The sequence below is a fragment of the Dinoponera quadriceps genome, unplaced genomic scaffold, assembly GCF_001313825.1.
Source record: "Dinoponera quadriceps isolate SergipeBrazil2010 unplaced genomic scaffold, ASM131382v1 scaffold1782, whole genome shotgun sequence".
Taxonomy (NCBI): domain Eukaryota; kingdom Metazoa; phylum Arthropoda; class Insecta; order Hymenoptera; family Formicidae; genus Dinoponera; species Dinoponera quadriceps.
Genome location: NW_014555947.1, coordinates 2026803 through 2036868, shown reverse-complemented (window position 1 = coordinate 2036868; position 10066 = coordinate 2026803). Strand labels below are relative to the sequence as shown.

General features: G+C 36.6%; 4 protein-coding genes and 1 long non-coding RNA gene across 7 annotated transcripts in view; 2 read left to right on the top strand and 3 right to left on the bottom strand.

Moving 5' to 3' along the window:
- The window catches only part of LOC106745998, a 1698-nt gene extending 1333 nt beyond the window's left edge, over nucleotides 1-365 (top strand). Inside the window, exon 2 of the mRNA XM_014622086.1 lies at nucleotides 13-365. Within this exon, the coding sequence (XP_014477572.1) occupies nucleotides 13-216 (204 nt within the window). The 3' untranslated portion in view covers nucleotides 217-365. The remainder of the gene's footprint in view (nucleotides 1-12) is intronic.
- Nucleotides 366-674: 309 nt separating this feature from the next.
- On the bottom strand, nucleotides 675-2506 carry LOC106746112 (proline-rich protein PRCC). Its single transcript, XM_014622334.1, has 3 exons — nucleotides 2027-2506; nucleotides 1735-1794; nucleotides 675-1645 (listed from the first exon to the last, which is right to left on the bottom strand). The coding sequence occupies exons 1-3, from the start codon at nucleotides 2399-2401 to the stop codon at nucleotides 788-790; spliced, it is 1293 nt and encodes a 430-aa protein (XP_014477820.1). The 5' UTR covers nucleotides 2402-2506; the 3' UTR covers nucleotides 675-787.
- A 99-nt stretch (nucleotides 2507-2605) lies between these two features.
- LOC106746113 (N(G),N(G)-dimethylarginine dimethylaminohydrolase 1) lies at nucleotides 2606-7692 on the top strand. 2 transcript variants are annotated; one of them, XM_014622335.1, is made up of 6 exons: nucleotides 2606-4978; nucleotides 5158-5260; nucleotides 5372-5469; nucleotides 6035-6091; nucleotides 6934-7029; nucleotides 7194-7692. In XM_014622335.1, the coding sequence occupies exons 1-6, from the start codon at nucleotides 4721-4723 to the stop codon at nucleotides 7446-7448; spliced, it is 867 nt and encodes a 288-aa protein (XP_014477821.1). In that variant the 5' UTR covers nucleotides 2606-4720; the 3' UTR covers nucleotides 7449-7692. The 2 variants fall into 2 exon arrangements, with proteins under 2 accessions (XP_014477821.1, XP_014477822.1); XM_014622336.1 differs by lacking the exon at nucleotides 6035-6091 and having other exon boundaries at nucleotides 3661-4978.
- LOC106746114 lies at nucleotides 4886-6923 on the bottom strand. Its single transcript, XR_001374577.1, has 3 exons — nucleotides 6378-6923; nucleotides 5752-6115; nucleotides 4886-5023 (listed from the first exon to the last, which is right to left on the bottom strand). It is a non-coding gene; the product is annotated as an uncharacterized LOC106746114 (long non-coding RNA).
- A 265-nt stretch (nucleotides 7693-7957) lies between the features above and the next one.
- Nucleotides 7958-10066, bottom strand: part of LOC106746094 (bumetanide-sensitive sodium-(potassium)-chloride cotransporter) — a 28272-nt gene continuing 26163 nt past the window's right edge. For both annotated transcript variants that reach the window (XM_014622302.1, XM_014622301.1), the window contains exon 18: nucleotides 7958-10014. In XM_014622302.1, the coding sequence (XP_014477788.1) occupies nucleotides 9879-10014 (136 nt within the window). In that variant the 3' untranslated portion in view covers nucleotides 7958-9878. The remainder of the gene's footprint in view (nucleotides 10015-10066) is intronic.

Here is a 10066-nt window from a genome sequence, read left to right as displayed (position 1 = left end):
AAGACATTAAAGTTGTCAAATTGTCCATTGTTTTTAACTACCAAATCAAAACTTAAAGCCAATCAAAACATAAACAAGCTACAAAAGGTTTCAAATACACATTTAAATATTATTTATCACGAAGAAAATACATTTAGTTCCAAAAGGCCATACAAAGACTTTGAGACCAATGGTGTGTTTTATCGTAATAAGTTTTTAACTGTCTGTACAAATTGATCTTTTTAGATCTTATAAATTACTTTGAATTCTCATATACGATTTTACTATCATTTTGATAATATGATTATAAACAGCGTAAAAGTTAGATACAGACTGTTAGGCAATATGAAAAATTAATATTAGCAATCAGCATTAAATGATCAGTATTAAATGATCAGTATGAAATGATCAGTACTATGAGTACTGATTGCTACTACTATTTTTTCGTAAGGATACAGATTGTTTCTATGAATGAATTATAGTTTTATGTTATGATTATTTTAATAAAGAATGCATAATTAATTGGAATTGCATTTTTCCGCAATAATAGTATGTACAAATTTAAGAAATATAAGGAATGATTGGGTAATGACTAATGCTGGAAAATAAAAGGATAGAGTTTAAGGAGTTAGACTAATATCTCTGGCAAGATAAATGATTGAGTTAGGATTTCAATTGTATCATAAATACACATAAAACATTATATTTTTTTTTTATTTTGTCAAGCACGGTCAACTCTCTTTCGTTAGTAGTTTAAGTTACAAATAAAATATATTTAAGAAAAATCTGTACATATACAGTTGTGCTTTTAAAAGCCGTATTTCGATTTTGTTTGTTTTCGCGTCATTCTATTTTGGGACCACTGATTTTTGAGTTCCAGTTCCATGGCTTTAGCTTGATGCGCCAAATATGTGATTTGATGCTTCTTTTTGGATTGAGAGTTGACACCACAGCTCTGCATAGAAATTGGCCTTTGTACAGGTTCCTCTGTTAGTGCCTTCACCAGCCATTCTCTTTCATCCGGTTTTATATCCTCCCCGTTGATCTCGATTATGTTTGCTTCGTCGATTTCTCTATCTTTACGTTTCACACCTCGTCTTCCACAGAGATATTCAATAGCTTTTTCGTCGAATGCTACATTACCTTCTGTGTCAACATTATATTCCTGTTCAGGAACAGGTAATTTGGGGCCAATTTCTGCTTTATTTTTCAATATAATTTCTTCTTTAGACAAATTCATAACATTGCTCGTCAATGTTTTATTTGAACTACACGATTGGTCGTTTATTGAAATATTGGAACCAGTAGAGGAAAAGTCGCGCGTTGTATCATTTTCCACATGTTTTGTGAATCTGGTTTCTTCATCATTCAATAATCCCGTTAAAGAATCATCTGTTGTATTCTTGCTTGAAGTTAATCCAAAGAAATCTATCATTCCATCTTCCTCATCGTCCGAATTCATTTCATCATGTGATTTATTCACAGTTATCCTTTCCACTTTCTTATAATCATTTACTCGACTTGTACCAGATTCTTTTAGCGTTTTTGTCTGATGAATACTTGCTCTTGTCATCTTATTCTTCACAGCTTGAGGTATCAGAGTTTTATTACTGTCTGCAGTTTCTTCCTTTGGTGGTACTAATATGGAAAAGAGTCCACAGCCTTTCTAAGAAGATTAAATATTTGTTTAGAATATAACACATAAACAAGCATATGAATCAATTAATTTCTTTAGAAAAAGTTTTTAAAACTTACTTCTAATGATTGTATAATTCTCATTGGCTTCTTCTCACTTTCCTCTTCAATGTCCTTAAACTAACCCAAAATATGCACTTAATATTATAACCATGCACTAAGCATTTTATGAACTCTTGTATCTAATTGGTATATATTTTTCAATCTAAAAGAATAACAATTAGATGCAAGAGCTCATTAAGCGCTCAATGAGCAATTTTAATACTGAAAATATACAGTATATTAAGTATGACATACAAGTACAATATACCAAATTTATATATTCTGGAATAAACGCATATGTAGACTTTACCTCTGATAAGGAAGGCACTGTTATTTTCACTGTCTGCTTCTTGGTTGGCTTTGCACCTTGACAATTCTCCGTTTCCTTCTTAAGTAGAATATCATCATCCTCTTCAACATTTCCTGCTGAATTTAGATCTTTTGGTTTTGGCAGCGTACTGAGGAAGTTCTTAAAATTCACTGTATTCTCTTCCACTTTTTTCTTTTCATCATTTGTACTTTCTAAAATCATTTTTGGAGCTGGTAAGGCCAACTTCGAGTTCGTTTGCACTGTTATAACCTCTATTGCGTTATTGTTAGTATTGTTTGCGACAATTGTTCCCGCAGACTCATGCTCTTCATTTTCGGAGCCTTCGTCACTGCTATCGTACACTACGAGACTCATTTTCAATTTTAAATTTGCGTTTAAATACCCACGTATTTAAAACCTAATTATCAAGGTGCTTTGACAGGTCTTGAATCTTGATTTGCGTCTTCCATAATGAAATGCGGTGAGTTTCGTGTTTTCGCCGCACGAGGTCCCCAAAGTCAAATCCGAATCAAACGTGCCGTTTTTCCATGAGAACTAAAAGTTTATTGGCTATCGCATTTTGTCGCGCGTTTCTATGTTCTGTATGGAGAAGGCATTGGCCTGTATTTTGAACTTACTTTTATCGATAAAAGTGCCTGTAAAAGTGGCTTGGAAGCTACCTGATTGGCTGAGAAGCCATATTCAAGGCACTTTTATCAATAAAAAAGAGAATGTGGGCTATTAACTTTAATGAGCATTTACTTATCTTCATGACTTTGACTTGTTTAGATTGTAATATTTAAATAATATAATTACATATTAATATAATAATTACGATAACACATGTATGTTAGTTTGCAACCGGAAGTTCAGCCGCGTAAGGGAGCGCGGCTGACCGGAAGAAAAGGGATACCGCAGACTAAAACGAACACGAATGCGAGGGGCGGTTGTGATTGGCGGAGGCCGTCGGCGAATCGGGAAGCGTTGCGGAGAGGGAAGAACGTTTGAAATCGGAAGGAAAGGCGCGGAGTAGCATGGAGACGCGGGAAGCGAGAGGACGGACATTTGGAAAAAAAGCAGATAACTACCCAGACGAGGGGACCTTGGAGAAGTTGCTGACGGAGGAGAAAGCTGGCGGAGACGTCCTGGTGCAAATCTCCTTGTGGAGGCCCAGGGAGACGCGGGGAAACGACCGATCGCCTGGCGACTGTAAGTGCGCTGTAAAATTGCCACCGTTCCCCCTCGTAACTTTTCGCAAAAACAGAGACTTCCCGTCTGAGAACCGAGGCATCCGGTGGGAAGCTCGACTCGGAACGCGGCACTGGTGGTCGGAACCGTAAAACTAAGTTTAAAAAAGAGAAAGAATCCCGTCGTCAGCGGGATCAAAGGGCTATCCGGTACGGTAAGCGACGCATCCCGCCATGCGCGCCCGATCGTGTCCCGACATGTTCGCGACGACAGTCTTGCGTCGGGATAGACATATAAAAGTTAAGACATCCCCGAACTACGACGCGTGGGGATAATTGTTTTATTTATTCGGCGTAGCGGTTCGTGTAACAATTACGTCTTACATATATGTATATTTTTACGGCTTAGACCGCGTGAGATCGGAAAATTAGTTATATAAGATTCGTTCATTAAGTTCATTTTACTTTTATAGGATTTATAGATCAGTATTTTTTGTTATTGCTTTATTTTTTTCAAAATAGACTTCATCTTAGTTACTCTCACAAGGTACGTGTCCATTTTTTAGTGTTTCCCTATCCCCATACCCGGTGTCTGAAGCGAGCGTCCGGTGATCCGAACATCTCTTCGGGAACGACAACTCTATCAGGGAAGGAATCCTTCTATACAACCCTTCTATACACCCCTAACAGTAAAGGCGTATCTGGGGAAACTTGGCCGGTCCAGCTTCCCGGGCCTGGAGTTTGGGCGAAGCTCTCAAAATAACGCCCTAGCAACCGTGGACGGGATCCGTGGGGAACTTTCCTCCTCAAGGTTCGGCGGGATTAAACGCTGAACGTTTTCACTAAGCTAGTGACATCCGGTCACACGTTACGACAAAATTATGTGATGTTATTGTTTCGGGAACAGATATTTCTAATTTTAACGTAGCAGGAAAATATTACATATTTCTCGAAGCTAAGTTATATTATTTGTAGATTGTTTTTTGTGCTAAAAGTACGAGTTGACGTAATGAGAAGAGCACCGTGGTTATACGATAATTGATCTCGTCCTCAAAATTTACACAATTGCTAAAAGGCTAATCCTTGACCTCCCTCCTCTGCTCATTTCTACGGCATTTGAATGAATTTTTATCTAGCGATTTTAGATGTCAAGTTAACAGTTGGCAACAGTTTCAAAGAACTCATTTTATTCTTCTATTCTATAATAATAATGTAATCATCTTCGCGAGATATTCTTTAAATTTAGCTACTGTTGTCACAGCAATAATTATATTTCTACTTCAATTGAATTCTTATCAAACATAACTTTGTCACTAGAACACGCCGAAGAAATTCTCTTGCGATACGTCACTTATCGAGATTACTAGCCGGACGCGACTGACAGATCTGATCTAGTTATTTGGCATCAAATTGCAAATTCCGGGCGTGCGCCTTTTCTTTCGCGTTACTTGTCGGCGAAGCTGCGCGTTAAACGGATTCGAGAAACGCGAGAACGGTCTGCCTGAGGATGCCACTGCATCGGTATACACATGCCATCCTGTGCAGGATCCCGCTGTCGCTGCGCACGCGGGGCGAAGTGACGTTGGATGAAGCAAGGACGCAGCACTTGGCCCTGGCACAGCTTCTACGTGAGCTCGACATTGACGTCGTTGAGATGCCGCCGGACGAGAACTCGCCGCTTTGCGTCTTCGTCGAGGACGTCGCTGTTGTCTGCAACGGTATCGCTTTGATTGCTCGGCCGAATGAACCGACACGTCTTAAAGAGGTATGTCTGAAGCTCTAACAGTGCCAGTAATTGGATTTCATATGCCTGCAATATTGAAAAATAAATACTCTGAAAGCTTTCCTCAATCACAGTAACGTTAATCCAATTATAACAACCAGATTGATAACTGTATTCTAGATGAAGCATACAAGAGATAAATCATAAGGCTTTTCTTTCAGCTTGATACTATCAGAGCTGTTCTGAAAAAAGAATTGGAAATACCACTCATTGAAATAAGCGACCAGAATGCTCGCTTGGATGGCGGAGATGTTCTTTTCACCGGTAAGTTGCATTGTACTGAATGTATAAAGATTACATATCTTTCTTTGTGTAACCGTTGAAGTTTCTTAGAATCTTACTTCTCTAAATTCATAAATAAATATTTTGTTGCAGGCAGAGAATTCTTTGTTGGACTGTCTCACTTTACAAATGAGGCGGGAGCACGAGCAGTTGCTGCGGCATTTCCGGAATATCCTTGTGTACCTATCAAGGTTGGTACCTGTACGAATCTTACAAATTGGTGTATTCACATCATCTGACATCTGGGAACTACTAATATTCTGTTCTAGATGTAAAACAATCACAACTTATAACTTATTAAAAGTCATATACCGCATGTGTATCTATGTCTCATTAGATTGTCTTGAACAATTGATGTTAGAGTCATAATGACACGTATTTGGTGTGCCACTTTGTGCATAAAGACAACTATTCTAGATGTGTGTCAAAATTGAGACAAAAGATATTTTATCTCTAAATATTTTCATACCTACATTTTTCACTTGACGTCATCTTACAAGACAGCAAATCGTCACGTTGGAGATTACTCTGTAATGTAATTTATGTATCCATTTCTCTAAAGACATTTTACATCTCGCAGTTACATTTATATGTATACAGCATGTTTTATTATTAGAGTGATCCATTTGGTGTGTCTGTTCACAGCACATTGTATGTCTATAGAATGTATAAATAATGTACGCCTTGGATTTGCTTCGAACCTCAATAGAGAGACTATCATGCTCACTCACCTTACTTTTCTAATGTTCATTTAAGGTGGGTGATGGTGGCGAAGAGGTGATAGTGGAGAGTCTTACCTCAGCCCCTCTTCAGGTTTGGGCGCACTAAACTGACCCTCTTAATATTTCATTGATTAAAGAAAGAAAGGAAGAGAGAATAACTTCACAAATTAGAAGCGCAAACTTGCACGATTTTAAAGGATATTCTGTTTACATATGACAATATGTATTTCGAGATTTTATAAAACGCTTTTTGAGATCAAGACAGGTTACACAAGTTCTAGCTTAGCACCATCATGCACTCTACGACAATACTCCACAACAAATCATTCACTCACTCACTCACTCACTCACTCACTCCACATCACTTACTCACTCACCTTAGCATGTACATGATTTTTTTTTAACTTTAAACAAAAGGGCGTTCCTTAGTTTATTCCAATCATTTCTGTTTAAACATTATGTAACATTATGTAACTAAGTGATATTATATATATATTAGTGTATGCACCTTTTAGACTACACTCGCACTTGTCTGGACGTTACACAGATCAGTATGCACGTTTTGCTGACATATTAAAAATCATCATAAACACCATAATAATGCGTTAATAAGAGAGCAATATTATTTTAAATATATTTCCTGCGCGTGCATAAGAAATATTTTATTATTTTTATATGAAAATAGATCCGTATGATTAAAACAAGAGCTGTTCAATTTAAGAAAGTATTTCCGTCGTTGATGGGATCAAACATAATGAGTTTTTACCTTACAATTTTTAAGCGATATAACATTGCTTCAGAATATAATGTACAAAATATGATAGCAAAATGATTATACGCATTGTTTATTCAGTGCATTGCAGTACTTGTTTAATGATTATATTCTTGTACGTTTAATTTCTCAGATAATAATTCAAATATTTTTCTGTCTAGGTGGCTGAATCCAAACGCTTGAAAGCATTGGTTACGATGGCCGGGCCGGATGTTATATGCGTAGGAGCTGGAAAAGAATCTCAAGAGGTTCTCAAGGTTAGCCTTTATCAATTTCTACATTAATATTACAGTTCATGTCCATGTAACAAGATTACTTACTTTGATTTTGATTCCATCTTAATAACCTTCTTAAAAAAATTAACAACTCAACATTATTGTATAAAGTATGTAATAATTTTTTTCTCTATTTCGAAATGTAGAGGATCGAACGAGAAGCGACATATAATTATCAAACGTTGACCGTGCCCGAAGATGCAGCCGCTAACGTGCTCTACGTGAACGGCACGCTTATTCATCGGTCGGAAAACGAGATTCCGCAGTCGAGTAAGGTGTTCGCCGAGAAGGTGGAGTTCCCTACTAGATCGCTGCGTATGTCCGAATTGGCGAAAGTCAGCTCAGGTTTGTCTTCGTGTTGCTTATTGGTGCGCAGACCGCGGCATATCCGCAGCATTTAAACGGTAGTGAGGAAACGAGATCTATATTTCGCGATTTATCACGCTATTCGCGGAAACGAGACATAAAATCGTAGTCTCTCTTTTTATTTTATCGAATTCATGGAGGAATACAGTGAAGATGCAAAACATGACGACGTGACGTTAACATATGTGTTACCCTGACAATTTGATAAGTATTTTTTTAAGTAATCATTTTGAAGAGTTTTCGTATTATTATTTTGAAAGAGAAAGATATAATATTTGAAGAGATTAATATATATATATATATATGTATATTATGCATATATAATCTTTTTATATATGTTTAGATTAGAAATAATATATATTTTCAGATTTTATATCAGATTTTTATTTATATCTATGCTTTTGCAAAGACGAGCGCTCTACGCTTGCCATTTATTAGAATTCCTCGTTCTTTCATACATGTGACTTTCGTCTCTGGCGGCAGCTGTAAGATCTGTTTGAATTATTTCCTAAGTACCAGGATTTTTCCTCGCATTTTTTTCCTATTGTTTATATATCTACGCAGCTATTCTTTTCTCTTGCGATATTCCAAAAAATATATTATAATGCAAGGCTACATTTACATACCGTAATCTCTTCGACGTGATTGAACTTTACAATTAGGGCACATACCATGATATGGCACAAATTCAATTTTATATAAATATATTCATATATAGATATATACACATATTTAAGGGGTTGGAATATTGATTATTTTGTCAACAATGCAGAACTGAATCAAAATTAACTTGTAATTCAAACTATATAATTAAGAATGCACCGATATCTTTCTACAGTGATAGATCGTTCATAACTTGTAAAATCCTTACGCAATTAGGAAGAGATTATGATGGTAGACTATCAGTATTCCGACTCCTGCAATGCATCTACTGCAACTAGTCTGAAACGTGTTCACGAAAAACATTCAAATAAATATCTATCACCTAATAATGTATCGGAACGTTACTCATATGTAAGAGCACTGATAGTTGTTATTGTGGTGTCACACGTTATAACGAAGTTACGCAATTAAAAGTTTAAGCAGAAATCGAGGAGCGCAAAATTTCTGTACGATAAAAATTTAATACACGTACGAGACGCTGTGTAACACGCTTGGACTGTTCTTGGATCACGATACGATCAAGAGAGTGTATCGTAGTAAAGATTTGAAAGATATATATATATAATATAGAATAGGAGACAAAGAGAGATCTCTCCCTACATTAACGCTAAAAGCGTTGCTATGGCGAATTTTATACAATAACAACGTAGCAATCCCTTAGCTGTAATATTCTCTGTAGTGCTGTTACTTCTGTATGTGTTCTATCTGCATTTTAAGCGTCGACGTTTAGTTTTTATACTATTTTTCACGATGAAACGTGATGACGGATGTGAAGCCGCTTTTGTAACAAACATTATATTAAGATTACAAGATTAATGAGAAAAATGGATGAATCTTTTAATTTTACCGTTAGTTTCAGTGCAATATTTATAGGAAAATATATATTGGACATCGGTCCTTTATATTCAAGGATCGTCGAACTTACATATACAAGAATATATTCACATGGAAATACAGAATTTTTTTAACAAAAGAAAATGCAGAACTTGTTCTTGAGTGTATCAACTTAAGCCGGTATTTATAGTCAAATTTTATATTTAAGGTCGTCTTAAGTTCAGAGTTTTGTAGCCAATGAAATGAGCCGTACAGTATCTGTAAATGAACTTAAAACGGTCTTGAACTTAAGATAAGATCCGACTATGAATACTGGCCATAGAAAAGTATCGCGGTCGATCTTTTGAAATTAATAATAAAATCGTTTCCCTAGAAACTTTTCGGATGCTTCCACATATAAAATATATTTAAGGTGAAACATTTACACGAGGGGAAGATACTGTTGCGCGACGAACGAATAAAATTAATGCTACGGATTGCAGTTGTCACTTAGAGCTCTTATCATCGTTTATTTTAAGTATTCATAAAGTATAATTGCTCTTTTTATATATATCGTAGAGATTCACGTCGAAGTTCCTTCAAAATCGAGTTACATCCTACTTAAATGTTAAAAAAATAATACAGTCTTCTGCTGTAATGTGTCCGAATATTTTCAGATATGAAGATTGCTTATCGTAGGCACACATTCTTCAGCGGCGGTTCACTTCACAAGCTTAGCATTTGCTCGCGCATAATGAAAGGCATATTCGCAACAGCGCATTGAAAAGATATATCACCGGATCTTTCGTTCTGTTTCGTTCTGCGAATAGTCGAGCCAGTTTTCCGCGTATACAGATGATCAGTAGTAGTCTTTTCGATTGTAATACTGCGGCACACTGCGGCACACTGCTTGTTATCGTCAGCCATTCGTATGTATCTTTGCGTGCTTCTCGTTATTTTATTTCTCCGCCCATCCGTTTCTCACGTCATTATGAATAAAACGTTAAAACCGACGTGTGGTTACCCCGGACCAGTAGGAATGGCGGCATATCGCGTGTCAGCGTCTCTAACCAGGCCATGTAAAGGGGCGCTGATACAGCACCTTTCCGTGGCATCGGTAGTGTCCTGTCATAACACCAATAATATTAATTAAGGGAACAATATCCCTGCACGTACA

What these genes read in the sequence shown, in the direction of transcription:
- LOC106746112 (XM_014622334.1), bottom strand. Translation starts at nt 2,401, where the DNA reads ATGAGTCTCGTAGTGTACGATAGCAGTGACGAAGGCTCCGAAAATGAA. An exon ending in CAGTGCCTTCCTTATCAGAG is followed by an intron (nt 1,795 to 2,026) that starts GTAAAGTCTACA and finishes ATTTTGGGTTAG; the next exon opens with TTTAAGGACATTGAAGAGGA. An exon ending in GAATTATACAATCATTAGAA is followed by an intron (nt 1,646 to 1,734) that starts GTAAGTTTTAAA and finishes TAATCTTCTTAG; the next exon opens with AAAGGCTGTGGACTCTTTTC.
- LOC106746113 (XM_014622335.1), top strand. Translation starts at nt 4,721, where the DNA reads ATGCCACTGCATCGGTATACACATGCCATCCTGTGCAGGATCCCGCTG. An exon ending in ATCCTTGTGTACCTATCAAG is followed by an intron (nt 5,470 to 6,034) that starts GTTGGTACCTGT and finishes TGTTCATTTAAG; the next exon opens with GTGGGTGATGGTGGCGAAGA. An exon ending in AATCTCAAGAGGTTCTCAAG is followed by an intron (nt 7,030 to 7,193) that starts GTTAGCCTTTAT and finishes TTCGAAATGTAG; the next exon opens with AGGATCGAACGAGAAGCGAC.